General features: G+C 39.3%; 1 protein-coding gene across 4 annotated transcripts in view; it reads left to right on the top strand.

The window, feature by feature from the left end:
- Positions 1–2517: 2517 nt before the first annotated feature.
- KHDRBS2 (KH RNA binding domain containing, signal transduction associated 2) overlaps positions 2518–17175 on the top strand; it is a 621327-nt gene continuing 606669 nt past the window's right edge. For 3 of the 4 annotated variants that reach the window (XR_006289433.1, XR_006289434.1, XM_037894265.2), the window contains exon 1: positions 2571–2923. Coding sequence is in view for 2 of the 4 variants with exons in the window: in XM_037894265.2 (XP_037750193.1) it covers positions 2833–2923 (91 nt within the window). In the remaining 2 variants the exon portion in view is untranslated. Of the gene's footprint in view, positions 2924–17175 lie in introns of all 4 variants that reach the window. The other variant, XM_007059891.4, reaches the window with a different exon arrangement.

Here is a 17175-nt window from a genome sequence, read left to right as displayed (position 1 = left end):
GATATAGCAAACATCCAAGCTCCTAACTAGCAAAGCAGTCACCTCATGATTAAAATGTCATCTGAAATCTGTATGTCATGTCTGACAGACTTTCATGAAATATTTTTTTAAAATGAGATTTAAAGTAAAATTTTCAGAAGCCTCTTAGTGACTTAGCAGTTTAAGTATCATTGAAAGTTAATGTGATTTAAGCTCTTACTGGCTGAGGTCACTTTAGAGTGGTATAAAAGTTCAAAGAGTAATCTCATCAAGGCTTTAGGTGCCCTTCCATAAATTACATGGAACAAGTAAAATTGAACAGCCAGCAGAACACAACTCCTCTACATTACAGATCAAACTCCCAACAAAACTTACCCTCTGCAGCAGCCCACTGCCTACGTCACTCCTGCAGTGTGTCCTAAAGGCTAAAAGACCAGGGCTATTTCAGAGTGGGGAGGACATAGGTTAGCACTGAAGGCCCTCTGATACCACCCCTCTTTCTCTTTCTTGAATCAGAAGAATCCAGCTTGAGCTTTTCCAATGAATGTAAAGGTGGCAATGTGTCATGAGGAGAAAGATGGTCTCTTAGTAGGGTAGGTCTAAGCCAGGGGTCATCAATTATTTTTAGGAAGGTATAGTCAACGTTCAGACACCAAAAAAGAACAACAAATAACAACGATAATAAATGCAGGATGAATTCAAAAGCACCTGGTGGTATGGATTTGACCTGTGGCCCACCTATTTATTGACTAGCCCTGTTCTAAGCCATTTAAGTCCTTATCGCTATACATACTGTGTGACATTCTTAGATAAAGCATTAACCCCGTAATGCCATCTTCCATAAGTCTATAAACTAATCAAAGACTACTTTTGGGGGTATATAGTGACCAACAGAAGCAAGGGGCACAAACAATCTAGTTCTAAGCTGTTGTTGTTATTATTTATTTATTTTTATTTATTAAAAAGAGAAGAACTCATCTTCTCTTCCCCCCTCCTTCTTTTTTCAATCTGAAATAGTCTGATTGGATCACTCACCCTGGTTGACACAGTCCTATTATCAATGAATGACCTGTTTTGTAAGTGTTTTGAATCAAACTCTATAAATTCAAAATTTTCAAGAAGAATCTCGAAACAATAACACATGAGCCAGAGAGACATTTTGAATATATTCTTGTAAATAAGTGTAATCCCTCAACTATGAACACATAGCAGGGAAGGTGTGGAAACGCTATTTGCATTTTTCTTGCGGTATAGATGCCATCATAGCTCAAGTTTCTCGGTCATGGTGGTTATAATGGCTCCAGGACCCGTTGGAATATGCTGACAGATTTACAGTCCATACTTTTACATTTGCTTCCTCTTTCTCTCACTCCACAACAGGATTAGTACACCCAGGGTGTTTGGTCATTTGACTGATACAATTAGAATATTTTAAGTCAAAAGTAAAGAGAGCTACACCTAGACGCTGAGCAAAAGCAGACACAGGAGTGTTGAGAAAATGTCGTTTTTTGCAATTTAATTCGTGTTCAAATTGCCCCGGGGATCTTTGTCCATGTATTAACATGTTTTGTTTACGAATAATTTTTTGGAGGGGGTGAATTACTATAAACTCTAGTCACTGTTTACTTAATGTTCAGCTCTAATGACAATACATTCCGTTTTATTTACTCTTGCTGCAGCCACTTTAATCGCAGAGCCGCTTTCATTCTCGAAGGCGGGAGCTTTAGGGGCCGCTGTCAGGGAAGCGTCGCCTTCCCCTTCTTTCCCTGTGCGCCGCGGGGTATCCCCGGAGCGTTGTCCCTCCCGCTGTGCTCACGAGCCCCGGGACGCCGCGGTTTTTGCCCTGTTTAAGCAGCCGCGCGCGCCCTGCTCCTGACACGCCGCTCGCAGTCTCAGGGGAGTTGCTCTCGCCCAGGTAACAGCTCCCCGAGCCGTCTTCTTTTCCCTCGGTAACGGAGCTGCGCCCAGCCCCTTCCTGGGCTCTGGGCTAACTAAGCCCAGCTGGGCCAGGTGCCGCATCCCCTTGGCACCCGCAAAAAGTTCCTGGGAGAAGAGGGCGGCTGGGCTCAGTCAAACTTCCCCGTCCCTCCTGTGACTCGGCGCGGGGAGATGCGCGAGTGTGGGACTAAAGGGCAGGGAGCGCTTTTGCTGCTGTAAATCCTTTCCCCGCCCCCCCGCTTGGACACCTCCCCAGAGCCGAGCCCGCGGAGGGCAGGGTCTACCCAGGGCTTCAGTGCGACCCTGGGAATCGTCCTATGTCGCCCTGCGGGTGTGAGGGAGCCTCAGGAAGCGTCGCACGCTCCCCCTTCCTCCCCCCGCCGCCGCCGCCGCCCCGCCTTCTGGGTGCTGCTGCCCCAGCTCCTGGCCCAGGCTGCTCCGTCCTCCCCGCTGCTTCAGCACCTTGGCCAGCGAGCGCAGCCTGCGCACCTCGCCCGCAGCCCCGGCAGCGGGGGCCGGAGCCAGCAGCCGCGCACCGCCGCCTTGCGGGTCTCCGCCCTCCAGCGCGCAGCCACCAATGAGCGGGGTGGGGAGGTAGGCGGGGGGGGGGGCCCTTCTTCCCGCCTCTCTAGTTAAGGCCGCGGGGACCAGGCTGTACCTCAGTGGAAGGAGCAGAGGCACGCACGGAGCGCGCGGTGGCTGTGAGGGGCAGCGCAGGGCAGGGCAGGGCAGGGCACCCCGGTGGAGTTCAGGCCAGCTCCGTGCCGGCGGAGCGGAGAGAGCCCAGGTGCACAGAGCGGGGGGAGGGAATTAGGCAACAATAAGCAGCCGGCCAAGCCACCACGCCACTGCATCCGAGCAGCACCTAGGGCAGGCAGACGGTCCCAAGTGCAGAGCAGCAGCAGCAGCGATAGTATGGAGCAGGAGAAATATTTGCCCGAGCTGATGGCAGAGAAGGACAGCCTGGACCCGTCCTTTGTTCATGCAATGCGCCTCCTGGCTGAAGGTAAGACTTCGCTCCTCCTGGCGTGTGTCTCGCCTCTTTCACGCTGCCTTGCTGTGTTCTTAGCCAGGGGACGTGTGCTGCCATGTACAAGCAACCGGAATCCTGCGCCTCGCCTTGGACTCAGCCAAGGCATTCCGCGCCCTGGAACAGGCATGCAGATGGCAACCCCCCCACCGCACCCCCTTTTTTTTTTTTTTTTGAGGGACCAAACCTCTCAGATGGGAGACATACCAGCAAAGATTCTTGAGACTTGCTATCGGGATGAGGAATGACTAATCGGCTTAGCCATCGCAGGCAGTGACATGAGCAAGAGAGTGCAGCGTTCACAGAAATGCCCACTTCTGAAGTGGGAAAGATGGGGGGTGGGGGGCATTTAAAGTAAATTGTGATCAGCACATTGATAGTGAGAGAGTGTGTGTATAGGAACTATAGTCTGTATTTCTGCAGCCTTTCTCAAGTGCAGAGTTGCTCTTTAAGCTCGTCACTCAGAGGTTTCTGTAGAAATATTGAACACTAGAAAGGAAACCAGAATTTCATCGCTGACCATGAAACACTGTGGAAGATGTTATTCCCTCTCTTGTGTCTACTGTACATGGACATAACCAACGACCAGTTGCTTTGCAAAGTATGGATTGTGTTTTATATGTTTGTTGTAGTAAGGCAGAGAACATTTATTATATAGGGAGATGCATGTTGTCCCCCGGCTCTATTAGCAATAGTTTTTTCAGGCTTGTTCACGAATAGCTCCTGCTAGCCATTGTATGGAGTAACTTATAACATTAATATGGCAAATTTCAGCTTTGAGAATTGTATTTGTATATATGAAGGTGTATATTTTATTTTTCAGTACTGGAAATGCCTGTCTTTTAATGATTTGTAATTAAAATGATTTATTTCACTGAGCAAATGAGGGTATTGCAATTGGATAGGTTCTTTAGGTAGGACTTTTATATGGTTCCTGATTTTGTTTACACAAAGACAGATGCTAGGTTCTCATTAAACTCCTTACATCTTGTTTTCCATGTTTAAGTATCATGTTTCGGTTTATATGATAACAGCTAAATCCACTACTATATCTATAATGCAGCATTTTGTCAGTTGACTTTTCTGTTTTGTATGGCATATCAATTTCATGACATCATTTCACTAAGGACTTGATGCATTTCTCTTAGGTTTGTACTGTGATCTAAAGTATTGTCTTGACACAAATTGGTCTTCATTATATCATCAGTGCTTGTGATATAACTACATTTTCTGCATTTCAAGACAGCTAAATTACTTAATTAGGAAGACTTTAAAACTTTAACATTCTTACTACACTATGTAGTTAGTTATTGACTACAGTCCTTATTGTACAGGACTTCAAGAACAGAAGTAGTACAATCAGTTAAACTCTCCTCATGCTCTCTATTGCTTTTTCTTGTGTATATTGTTGATTCTTTAAAAGATGGTCTAAATTGGATACAAATGTAAAAGAGAAGTAGTGACAATGAAGCATAAATCAAGATTCTGTATCCAAATCTGAAATGAAACTAAGACAAAGAAACCTGTAATGAGCTTATTAAAATATTACATCACAAATGTAAACTACCCTAAAATCTAGGAAAGTGAATAATTTTCCAAAGTTCCATATGTCTTTAAGCAAATTCATAAGCATTTAGAACTTTTTATGCTAGAACTTAAAACAATTCTTAGGTCAGCAGCCTTCATATTGTCTTATTAAATACATGGTTTACTGACTGAGAATAAAGTTACTGAATCTAGATTTTCATAGAGTGCTTCTGTCTGATAATGGGAAGTCCAGTGTGTATAATGACACACATTTAATATACTTATAATACCTATCTTGCTGCTGCAGAAACAATCACAATAGTTTTTACAGCTGGTATACTAATTTGCAGATGATGAATCTAAATTCCTTATTGCTCAAAGGGGCATATTTCTTGCACCCTGCAATTTGATCTTTTCCCAGCAGGGGGAAGTATCTACTGAAAGAGTGCATTTGAGAGAGAACACATGAAATGTATAATTGAAAGTGAAAAGTATAGTCAAATAAAAAAGTGTCATTTCTGAGCTTGCAGTTCATGCAAAAGTTGCATTTCAGACAACTTTTGAGATTGAGTAAATTAATACTTTACTGGTTTCTTTTGAGTATAGCTGGGGATAAGTGTACCTGAATATTTAAAAAGACAAAGGTAAGTTGTCTCTGGAAGCTGTAGAGACTGCTAATGTAGGATTCACAGCAGATACCTGATATTAACCTTCAAAACACTATCTGTCAAGTTTTCTAGAGATCCATTTTAGATTTTTACATAAAATGACTATTAAAACAGTTTAAAGTATGAGAGCAACAGATAAAGCAGCAGGAACAAATGTACTTGTTACTACTGGCTATAAAAGTGCCATAGATTTTCCTTTAGAAGGCAAGTATGTATAACAGACATAAATTCATCTGGATGCCTCACAGGTAGAACAACACTGGATCACTGTAAAAGGTTTCCTGTACCACTGAGTTTCTATGGGATGTCTGTTTTGGAGCCATGGCCTCAGATTCTGGATTTTGACTGTATGAAAATAATATATGAAAATTTTCATAGCAGCCAGCTACTCTTTTTAATTACTGTTTATCATGCCTCTTGATTGGCAATTGATTTCAATTAAATGCACAGTACTGTAATGTTCTCTCTTTTTTTTTCCTTCAGAGTTAAGAGCCTATAGCATTCACTCTGACTTGAAAGTGCTGTGATTTTTTGATGTCACTTGCTAACACCAGAATGTGAGAGTAGACAAGCTTCTGTGGAATCCTTAGAGAGGCATACAAGAGATAAACACTCCATAAATACAATTTCAATTTAAAGCAACTTATTGCATTATAATATCATTTTGTTTCTTCATCAGCTTTTCTAAAGAACATTATACATCTTTTTGATTTTGTATAACTTATTTAAAATGTGATTATATATTTTCCCCTTAATGTCTTTTTCCATAAGTAGCGAAGGTGTTCATGCATATGTAGTTAAAGTCTGGGGACTAGATAGTGTCAGTGCTAAGCACACACAAACTCCATTTAACTTAGCAAAGATTGATGGCAATCAGCATCCAACAGAAGTAGAGAGTACTATTATTATGCTGCTGGAACCCCAACTATTGTAGTAGGCACTGCGATAAAAATAGTAAGAGACAATCCCTACATTAAAGAACTTACATTCTTAACAGACAGATGAAGTATTATCTCAATTTTGGAGCTGTGGCACAGAGCAATTAAATGACTTACTCAGAATCACACAGGAAATGCGTAGCACTGTCTAGAATAGAATTGAGGTGTCCTAACTCCCAGTCCAGTGCCTTCACCACAACACAGTCCTTCCTCAGGATCATTATCCTGCTCCTGTAGAGATGACACCTATATCAGACTGGAAATATAGCATACATTTTTAAGTGAGAGTAATTAGCCATACATACAAGGAGAACAAATATTTAACAGTGGGCTTTGACTCTAGCAGAGAAAGGTATAACACAATCCAGTGGCTGGAAATTGAAGCTAGACAAATACAGATTGAAAACCAGGTGTTAATTTTCAACAGTGCGAATAATTAACCATCAAAACAATTTTGCAAGGGTCACAATGAACTTGCCATTACTGTCAACTTTTAAATCAAGATTGGATGTCTGTATAAAATGTATGCTCTAAGCATTATTTAGGGGCAGTTCTTTGCTCCGTGTGATACAGAAGGTCCATTCTGGCCTTGGAATCTATGAATCATGATCAGACTGTTAGAGATGGGGAAACTGTTCACAAATGTTTTATTAGAAAAACTTGTGAAACATGAATATTCAGTTCTGTAATAATTTATTCAATATATTTCCCCAAAATTCAAATCATTTATTAAAATAATATCACCTAAATACAGTGAAACCTATGCTAATTGTGGCTGCGTACCCTGGTCTATCAGCCAGTAAAATCCAAGTCCCTGAGAGAGAGTTTCTCTTTATTTATTATACTTGATTATGCAGCCACCTATTATAAAAGTCAGAATAATAACAGCCTCTTTGATGGCTTGTATTGATAGATTGTACTGTAAATTGGTTGTAGTTTAACTTTTTTTTACAGATAAATAAGATACTACTGCTTCTAGTAATGTGATATTCCCCGTTAGTATATACGAATAGTTAATACTTGTTTTAAACAAGTAATATGTTACCTACCAATAAAACAGTAAGAAAACTTTTTGAGCTGTACCCTGCACCTTCCATATATAATATTTGTTTGTATGCCAGTAGCACCAGGGCCCCATTGTGACAGGTGCTGCACAGACTCTAGGTGAGCACATGATATGATGTATGTGTTTTTTTTAAAAAAACTTTTTGCATGAGTATAAACAAACATGAAGATGATTAAAATATCTCTGAATATGTATGAAAACATGCTTGTGTGATTCATGATGTGTAAATGTAGGTGACCTATAGCAACGTACAAGCTACAAAATCATCTTTTGCTTTTTAAAAAACTTCTGTCTTACAACAGTATTATCATTATTTTTAGTAAGAGAGTGTCAGCAACTGGACACTCAGTCAGATCATCAGTGTAGAGACAAATAAAAATTGCCTGGAGATAACTCAAATATTGCATGGGCTATGCATGTGTGATTGTGTAAATGTCTTGCAAGATGTGATGTAACAGACACTTGCAAGCTCACCTGTAGCACAAAGAGTACAAAGACCCAAGGGAAGAAAATCCAGTCAAAACAAAAATACCTGCCCCCATTGGAAATTTCTCTCTAATATCTAGAATGATATTTCTATATTTCATGACAATACAGTTAGCCTCGGATTTTCAAATGATGCCCTGAAGCCAGTGGGGATAAAACAATTTACACTACATGAAGATCTGGCTGTGGTGCTTCTCAGGGCTACCCAAAGCTGTGAGGCACTTCACTGCAACCTGCCCTTTGTCTGAGTGTTCTTGTCTATGTCTGCTGTGGGTCAGCTCCACGACTCCATCAGCCGTGAGTACCAGAAGCACTGCCCTCTCAGCTTGCCCAAGCCCCACCTCTCCACAGGTTAGTGATAGGCATGTTCCAGCCTTCCGCACATCTCTCTGAAGTGTCCAGCCCCTGTTCCACTGGACACTCACAGTTTCGCTGCTCCCAAAGAAACCGTGCACTCCAGATTACCAGTTCCATCTCAGATCTTTGCTCAGCTAAACACACAGCACTTAGATATGTTTATAGTGAAAACAAGCAACAATTTATTTAATAAAGGAGAGCGATTCAAATGATAGCAAGTAGAAATATTGGAAAAAATGGTTACATAGAGAAAAAAATCATAACCCGTGTTCTAGATCATAGACTTATTTAACTATGTACTTACATGTCTTATGGACCAAAGAGTCCACCTCACCTAACAGTCCTTCCAGCATTTTTCAGCCAAGTCTAGCTTTATTCCTATTTTTCATGAGACAAAGATGCTGCCAGCTTGTCCCCTAGGTGCACAATCCTATAAGTCTCTTTGCAACCCCAGAGATATCAACACAATCCTTTGGTATTTATTCATAAACCGTACACCCTCCTGCTGTGTGTTTCTTCCCGTAGATTTCATGATCTCTTATTGATTTTTGCCATCTTGCTTAGCTAGTAACTCCATATGAAAACAGACTTAGATTGTGAGACACACAATACACAATGACCAGTAAGTGATATAAGCATCTGTTACCCTCCTCCCACCCTGGCTGAACGGAACCTGTCAGAGGCATGTCACTTCCTGGTGATCTGTCTTTAACTTCAAGGCTTTAAGAACATCATTTCCAGTATAGAGGCATAACTTCTTAAATATTATCTATTCATACATTTTACAATGATTATGATGACCAGTGGGCTCTTGGCTCTTGGTAGAGACCTTACATGCCACCCTGGGGCGAATTATTGTGCATGTAGGTGATCCAAGGGTTACCTGTAAAATTCTATACCAGTTGGCACTAAGTGGTTCCTGAGTTACACTGACCTTCATATAAGTCTCAGTGTAGGCCCATGCCTGCAAATTGTTCCATGGGAGCAGACCTTGCGCTTGCCCAGAGCCCTATTCAAATAAATTGGGCTCCATATAGGCTCACTCTCATTGAGCTCTTTGGACGACCAGGGCCATCCATTCAACAGTTATGAAGTCATACAGCCTCCACATCCCTTGAGCCTTACTACTATCATTGACACAAGCCTGCAGTAATTGCTGTAGCCAGCATCACAATTATTGGCTCAGTATATTTGCATTTTGCCTCCTACCAGATTAATGCACTGGGTCTACTGTACAACTAACAGTATTTTATTTTGAGACCCCTGGAAATTAATTTGCTTTTTACATAACAAGGTGGTTTGGGATCATTAATATATATTTCTAATATGAATCTTGGGGCAATAATAAGGTCACTGCATGCAAATTACTTTCCCTTGTAATGTCTAATGACATGAAGATCATATCTTTATCGAAGATGTGAAAGATTATTGGTTAATTCTGTGATTTACTTTAGTTAGGCCTCAGACACTTCTGTAATTTTTATTTAGTAGTGTATAATAAGCTTTTAGACAATTGATATCTGCAGTCTTAGCAGCTGTCAGGATTCTTTCCCCACTCTGAACTCTAGGGTACAGATGTGGGGACCCGCATGAAATACCCCCTAAGCTTATTCTTACCAGCTTAGGTTAAAAACTTCCCCAAGGTACAAACTTTACCTTGTCCTTGAACTGTATGCTGCCACCACCAAGCGTTTTAAACAAAGAACAGGGAAAGAGACCACTTGGAGACATCTTCCCCCAAAATACCCCCCCCCCCAAGCCCTACACTCCCCCTTTTCTGGGGAGGCTTGAGAATAATATCCTAACCAATTTGTTACAAAATCATCAAAGACCCAAACCCCTGGACCTTGGAACAATGGAAAAATCAATCAGGTTCTTAAAAGAAGGATTTTATTTAAAAAAAAAAGAAGAAGAAAGGTAAAAATCATCTCTGTAAAATCAGGATGGAAAATACTTTACAGGGTATTCAGATTCAAAACACAGAGGATTCCCCTTTGGGCAAAACCTTAAAGTTACAGAAAACAGGACTAAATCTCCCTCTCAACACAGGGAAAATTCACATAAAACAAAAGATAAACTAATCCGCCTTGCCTGGCTTACCTATACAGGTTGCAATATTGCAGACTTGGATTAGGATGGGTTGGAGAAGGTGATTTCTGTCTGGCCTCTCTTAGTCACAAGAGAGAACACAAAAGACAAAGAGCACAAAACAAAAGCCTTCCTTCCCCCAAGATTTCAAAGTATCTTGTCCCCTTATTGTTCCTTTGGGTCAGGTGCCAGCCAGGTTAGCTGAGCTTCTTAACCCTTCACAGGTAACAGGATGTTGCCTCTGGCCAGGAGGGATTTTATAGCACTGTATACAGAAGGGTGATTACCTTTCCCTTTATATTTATGACAGCAGCAGTGAGAGTTTATTAGTTCACATTGTCTAAATATAGTTTTACATTAAAATGAAATCAATATACATGTTAAAGCAAACTCATACATTAATATAATCTACAGTCACTTTTTCTGCTGTTGTGCTCCTTTTTTTGTGTGTTTTGTGTGTGTGATTTTTTTTATTTTTATGTTTTTTTGCTGATGTTTACATCAGGTGAGAGGATATCTGAGTTGACAAAGAAGGAAGTTTGTATTAATCATCATTTACTTTGTTGCCCCTGGAAACAAAGTAAATAATTAAAAATTAACTTAAGAAACCATGCAAATTCTCCTTAGCATTTTAAAAGTTTTGTGTTCATTGCAAACCATGATTTTGGGTCAGTCTTTAACGATTTTGCCTAAGTTCATGATTGATCTACATTTTTGTTTTTATTAAATGAAAAGAAACAAGTAGAGGTAGTGCAAGTTAAATAATATTATTATGCATTATTTCTAAAGTGTAGTAATGTGCTAGGCATTATGGGCCTGATCCAAAGCCCATTGAAGTCAGTGGGAGTTTTTCCTTCATAGCCTTTAATGGTTTATGAATCAATTACTATATACATATCCTGTGCTATTGGCTGAGAAAATTAAATATAATGGTTAGAATAATAAACAAGGAAAAGGGAAGTACTTTTATACTGTAGCATGTTTTTTTTAATGGGATATATCAGTTGGACTACTTAGCTATTCAAAACAGGATGAACGTTACCAAACATTGTATACTCAGAAGTTTAACAGTTTCAGAAATTATCTTTGTCTTTCACTATACAATGCAAGGAGTGCCCTGAACATAAGTCACTTTAGGGAGTACTAAACAGACTAAAACCGTTAAAGAATGACACAGGTGAAGCTGCCTCTGAAAGGGTTTATATGGACTCTGAAAAAGTTGTTAGGCCAATTTTTATGTCTATCTTTAAAAAAAAAAGTGAGAAAAAAATTGACCAAAAATAACCGCTTCCTTTGAGGTCAGAAGCAGTTTAGAACAATTTGATCTCTGATCTTAGAAAATATGTACTTTGAAACAGAGTAAATTGTCTTTACAAAGAGAGGAAAATATAGGTGTAATACCTAAAGGCTAGATTCTGATACTCTTACACTGAGTAGTGCTTGATTTTGTGAGTTGTTCTATTTGAAGTTAATTAGACTACTCGAAGAATGGGGTGCAACTGAGCTCGAGTGAAGGTATCAGAAATTCTTGAGTTGTGAATGCATTCTCCCTTTGGGCAATACATAGCCTACATATATGGGATCACAGAATTTGCTGTACCAAATCAGGCCATTCTTTGGTCCATATAGTCTAGTATTTCACCTCCAGCAGTGACCAACACTTGCTCCTGAAGAAAGCTGGAACTCACACATATAAGTTAATGCACTCAGCCACACCTGTAGTGCTGTAAATGGAAAACAACAATTCCTTCCTTACACCTGAGGGCATAAATTTAGGGCTTGAGGCAAAGGATGTGTTGATTTTTATGTTACAATGCATAAACATGGAATTGTTGGATAATTTCATGACTAATCTTTATTAAAATGCAAACACAGTATGTGAGATTTGTGCTCCCAGCAGCGGTACCCTAGGCTGAGCATACTGACTGGGTAAAATACTATTTTTAAAAAATATAACAGCCATTATATTGAAATGAAATGAAATTATCCCAACCGCAGTCCAGAGAAAGGCTAAGTCTTTTGCACAAAGTGAGTGATTTTTAATTGTATTCATTTTCAAAGCTCATTCCCTCTCCCTCAGTTAACGGCACTAATAGGGGGAAGAGTTTAGTGCTTTCCCTTAACACTCTTCATCTACTCATTCATTTTGTAGAGATATGAAAAGTAAAAACTTTTTTGAAAGAAGAGAAAGGAATGGGAGGGGACTTACTAAAGTGTGTATAATGTAAACTATTAGTGTATTGTAAGGACTAATCATACCTAAACAACATTGGAATTGAAAGAAGAAAAAGGAGCACAAGGAGACACATTTCAGTATATACATTCATCCTTCTTCCTTATCCCTGACCTCTTTTCATCCCTTGGATTGGGCATATCCCATGGAGACCATATAAGAGTGAGTGAGGAGGTAGTTAGCTTTAAGGCCTAAGGGTGTGGAATATAGTGTAGCCACCAGGGAGCAGAACTGATTCTAGAATGCATTCCTCAGGAGGCTGCATATATCATGGGGCTTTATGGTCTGGCCAGACAAACTAGGAGTTTCAAATCAAGTTTGAATTGCATAGTACAGGGAGGGGCTAGACTGGATCCTTCATAATACTAAACACCTTGGTCAAATCCCCTTTAACTCTTCTACCATAAATTCCAGACAAAATAATCCTAGATATTACCATGTCCTTTAAATCATAGAACCATAGGGCTGGAAGGGACCTTGAGAGGTCTTCAAGTCCAGTCTCCTGCTCTCAATGCAGTACTAAGTATTTTCTAGAACATCCCTGAGAAGTGTTTGTCTAACCTGCTCCTAAAAATCTCCAATGATGGAGATTCCACAACCTCCCTAGGCAATTTATTCCAGTACTTAACGACCCTGACAGTGAGGAAGTTTTTCCTAATGGCCAACCTAAACTGTCCTTACTGCAGTTTAAGCCCACTGCTTCTTGTCCTATCCTCAGAGGTTAAAGAGAACAATTTTTCTCCCTCCTCCTTGTAAAAACCTTTTATGTACTTGAAACTATTATGTCTCCCCTCAGTTTTCTCTTGTCCAGACTAAACAAACCCAATTTTTTCAATCTTCCTCATAGGTCATGTTTTCTAGACCTTTAATCATTTTTGTTGCTCTTCTCTGGACTTTCTCCATAGCCATCAATGGCTATTAATGAAGATGATCAGGTATGCAACCCCATGCTCTTGGTGTCCCTACCCCTCTGATTTCCAGATGCTGGGACTGGACCACAGGGAATGGGTCACGTGATAATTGCCCTGTTCTATTCATTAACTCTGAAGCATTTGGCATTGGCCACTGTCGGAAGACAGGATCCTGGGCTAGAAGGACCATTGGTCTCACCCAGTATGGCTGTTCTTACATTCCTATGGTGAAATACCAGTACCAAATAGCAGTACCAAACTGTTTTAAATGACGACTTGCCTTTCTGCATTCCCTTTTGACATTTTGGGTGCTAAATAAATTATGATAAAGCTAAGGATAATTTTAACAGATGTTCCTCCATCTCAATCTCTCTGCAACTTTTCAGCATGAAAGAGAGGAATAATGTTGGATACATAATATCTATTTTTCTGATATATGTACAGCACAAAACAACTACCAAGCAATCTAGGCTCCCCAAAAGTTTATGCAATTGTCTCCCCAGTGTTGGTATTTAAATTATTAGGGGTTATTAAAACAAATTTTTAAAATGGAAAGGCATATCCTCCTGATAGTTTGTGTCTGGATTTAGGCATATATGTGCAATGTGTGTGCAGATGCTCATGTACCTTTTTGTGTTCAAAGGCTCTTGGCAATTATTCTTGTCCTTCTGTGATCAGATTTTTTTTCCCTTCTCTTCCCCACTCTGATTTTCACTGCAATGTTTTGATTGGTATTCAGATAGGCTGTTACTACTGCAAAGTGACCTGTGTTTTGCATTTTTTGATTCAGTTTTGTGGTACTTCTTCTGAATTATTGTTAATATTAGTGTTTGGAGTTTTTTGCCTACTTCCTTCAGCTTGTGTAAATCCAGATTTTGGAGCAATTTGCAGAAACTGCCTGTGAGGAATAAATTAGTGATCTATGGGAAAAGAACAAGGAGCTCTGAAGGTTACAATGAAAAATGTCAACAAGGAAAGTGAACAAAGAGACATGCAGGCCATACTTTTCAGAGTAGCAGCCGTGTTAGTGTGTATTCGCAAAAAGAAAAGGAGTACTTGTGGCACCTTAGAGACTAACAAATTTATCTGAGCATAAGCTTTTGTGAGCTACAACTCACTTCATCGGATGCTATACTTTGTGTCCCTAGTTCCCCTTCTAGAAGAATTAAATTGCCAAGTAGACCATGGTATGGTCATGTGTACACCCAATACCAATCTGTGGCACTACAAAACATCTGTTGCACAGTTAAAAACACTGTTATTGCTTAAAGAGTACAAGTCATCTGAAATAATGTGCCTGGAGTAGACAGCAGAAGAGTGAGACTCTGGCTGTTTTTTCATTCTTACCCAAGTTAAAAGAGAGCACATTTCTACAGTTAACCATTTGTACTGTTAACTCAAGTAGAAAGTTCCTGCAGTAAGAGAGGAAAGAGAAATCTAATTAGAGAAAAAGCAGAGAGGAATGAGTTTGAAATACACTCAGGACAATGAGTTTAATGTGATTCTGCAGCTATATCAAACCCAACAAAATCTAGAGCTGGAGATGGAAATGAATTGCAAACCAGCAGCAACGCTCCATGGTTTCTTCCTTCTTCTTGATCTACTCCTCTCCCTATTTCTCAGAACCTTTAGTTATTTGGAAGATATTTTACTAGGTACCAGTAACAAATATGTTTAAGGGGGGTGTGTGTGGGGAAAGGAACAGAAAAATGAAGGAGACGGGAGATAAAAAATGAAGGAGAATGCAAGGGTGAGAGAGGAGGAATTAATATTAAAAAAAAGAGGATGGAGATAATGACTCAAAGAAGGAGGTGGAGAGAAAGCTAAGGGAGAATTGAATACGAAGTGCAGGGAATTAGACAAATCGCAATTTAAAAGGTGTAATAGATTCACTCACCCCCACCTTAGGAAACTGATGAAAGCCAGACATTTTCAACCTTTCCATTATTTTATTTTGAAAGTTTAATAGGGAGTTCTGAAATCTTACAATTAAGTTTTGATTAGTTAAAATGAATAGATAAAAGCAGCTGCTAAGCATTTAAAATCAACTTTATTTATTTTAATATAAAATAAGGAAAGAAGGTTCAAAATTCTATTTTAACCTTCTGCAAACATTCCATGAGCAATTATGAATTTGAAGTTAGTGTATTTGTCTGTGAGTTAGGGGACATGTTATAGGTATCAGTGCTGTGCATTTATATACTTATAATTGAACAATAATTACTTACACACACGCACACAAACACACACTTCCCACCATTAAGATGCTGCCAAATCTGTACAAATCAGCCACAGAAATCTATCCCTTGCAACAGAAGTTATAAACCTTTTGAAATATTATGGTTAGACAGGTGACTGTCACTATATTTGGGTATTATAGTTTAAGAGCTATTACTGAAGCACTGATTTGCTTTTTATTTAAATTCCTTTAATGTGTAAATTAGAATTCCTTAATCTTTATTGTAGCTTTTAGTTACACAGTTTGAGATTAGTTCTTTTTTCTCTTAATGAACCCTTTCAATTTTGCATGAGACTATATCAGTATTATGAACAAAGTGACCTGGGAAAGACCTTTTTTTATTTATTTATATCAATAAACGTCATGGAGAGCTGCAGAGACAGGAACAAGTCAGTGGTAGAAGAAGATCAGGTGACTGGGTAGCGTATTCCAAGGGGACATTGGAACCAGGTGACTGGAAAGAATGCACAGAGGAGTAGTGTGGGAGGTAGGAACAGAACCTTTGTTAGAGGGAGAAAAATGAAAATTAAAATGATGTTGTGATTTCCTTTTTCCAAAAACAGCATAACACTTATTGCATTAAAGACAGCACACAATCCTAAATTCTTTCCAATTATTACGTTTTCCATGTAAACAGTTGTTGTATTTGCTACATTTGTTGTATGTTTACAGGAGGTCTGTTAAATGGCAAATGGGAAGGTTGGAGATCCTCAAGACAATCTCTCTAATAAGGCATGGTATAGACTATGTAAAAGTTAGTCATCTCTGCAGGCTATACTTTTTGTCCATATTCATATTCCTAATGTGGGACTGGATGATTTTAGATGACAGAGCTGATACCATATTAAAATAGAATATAAATGGATCCATTCCAAAGGCCTGATTCAGTGCCTTGGTTGTACAGTATGGTGTTGCGTATGAGCTCCATCAAATCTGATCCCTCATAAGTACTCCGTGAACCTGGCACTTCCTATGTCCATAAGAGTGGATCTGACCAGGTCTTTGAACATTGTGCCTCTTGGTTAAAGATAAAACTTATAAACATTTTGATCTGTCCTCTGAATTAGAGAGTTGCTATTATTCTAACTAAAATGCTCAAACTACCATCACAATAGGCACTACCTTTCTGGCAGTCTCCGCAGAGAGCTCAAGGAGTGATTGAGGTTGAAAATTCAACTATTCTATCTCATCTATGGGGTAAGGGTCATTCCAGAAAAGGAATCAGACATGTTGAAAACACCTTGGAAAGCATGTCCAGTTGTTGTATGTTCTATGGCTAAACAGTGAATTACAGTCTCCAGTGTTCAAGATGGTACATTTTCATATATAGCTAACTTACTATATATTTTTAAAAATGACATATATTATCCACAAATTATATTAGTTTCTAAGCGCACATTTGCCAAAAGTCCACTTCAAACTGTAAAGGGAATGAACTGAAAAGAGGTAACAAAATGACTCTCATTTGAGAATTCTGAGGGTGTCAGACTGGTTTGATTCACTATCAGAACTTGAATCTCATTAGTGATATGTATGGTAAAATATTGATATAACTGAAATGAGACTGCTAATGGGACATTTAAAATTAGAATAAAGATTAGTTTTCTCATTTATTTTATATAATAAATACAGTGATTAAAAAAATTAAATATTGTAAAACATTTTAAAGCAAGGTCACCATTTATTTATTTCAGGGTTTTTTGGCTGGTTTGAAG

The sequence above is a fragment of the Chelonia mydas genome, chromosome 3, assembly GCF_015237465.2.
Source record: "Chelonia mydas isolate rCheMyd1 chromosome 3, rCheMyd1.pri.v2, whole genome shotgun sequence".
Lineage (NCBI taxonomy): Eukaryota > Metazoa > Chordata > Testudines > Cheloniidae > Chelonia > Chelonia mydas.
The sequence above is the reverse complement of the archived record's forward strand: the minus strand, read 5'-3'. Positions and strand labels throughout refer to the sequence as shown.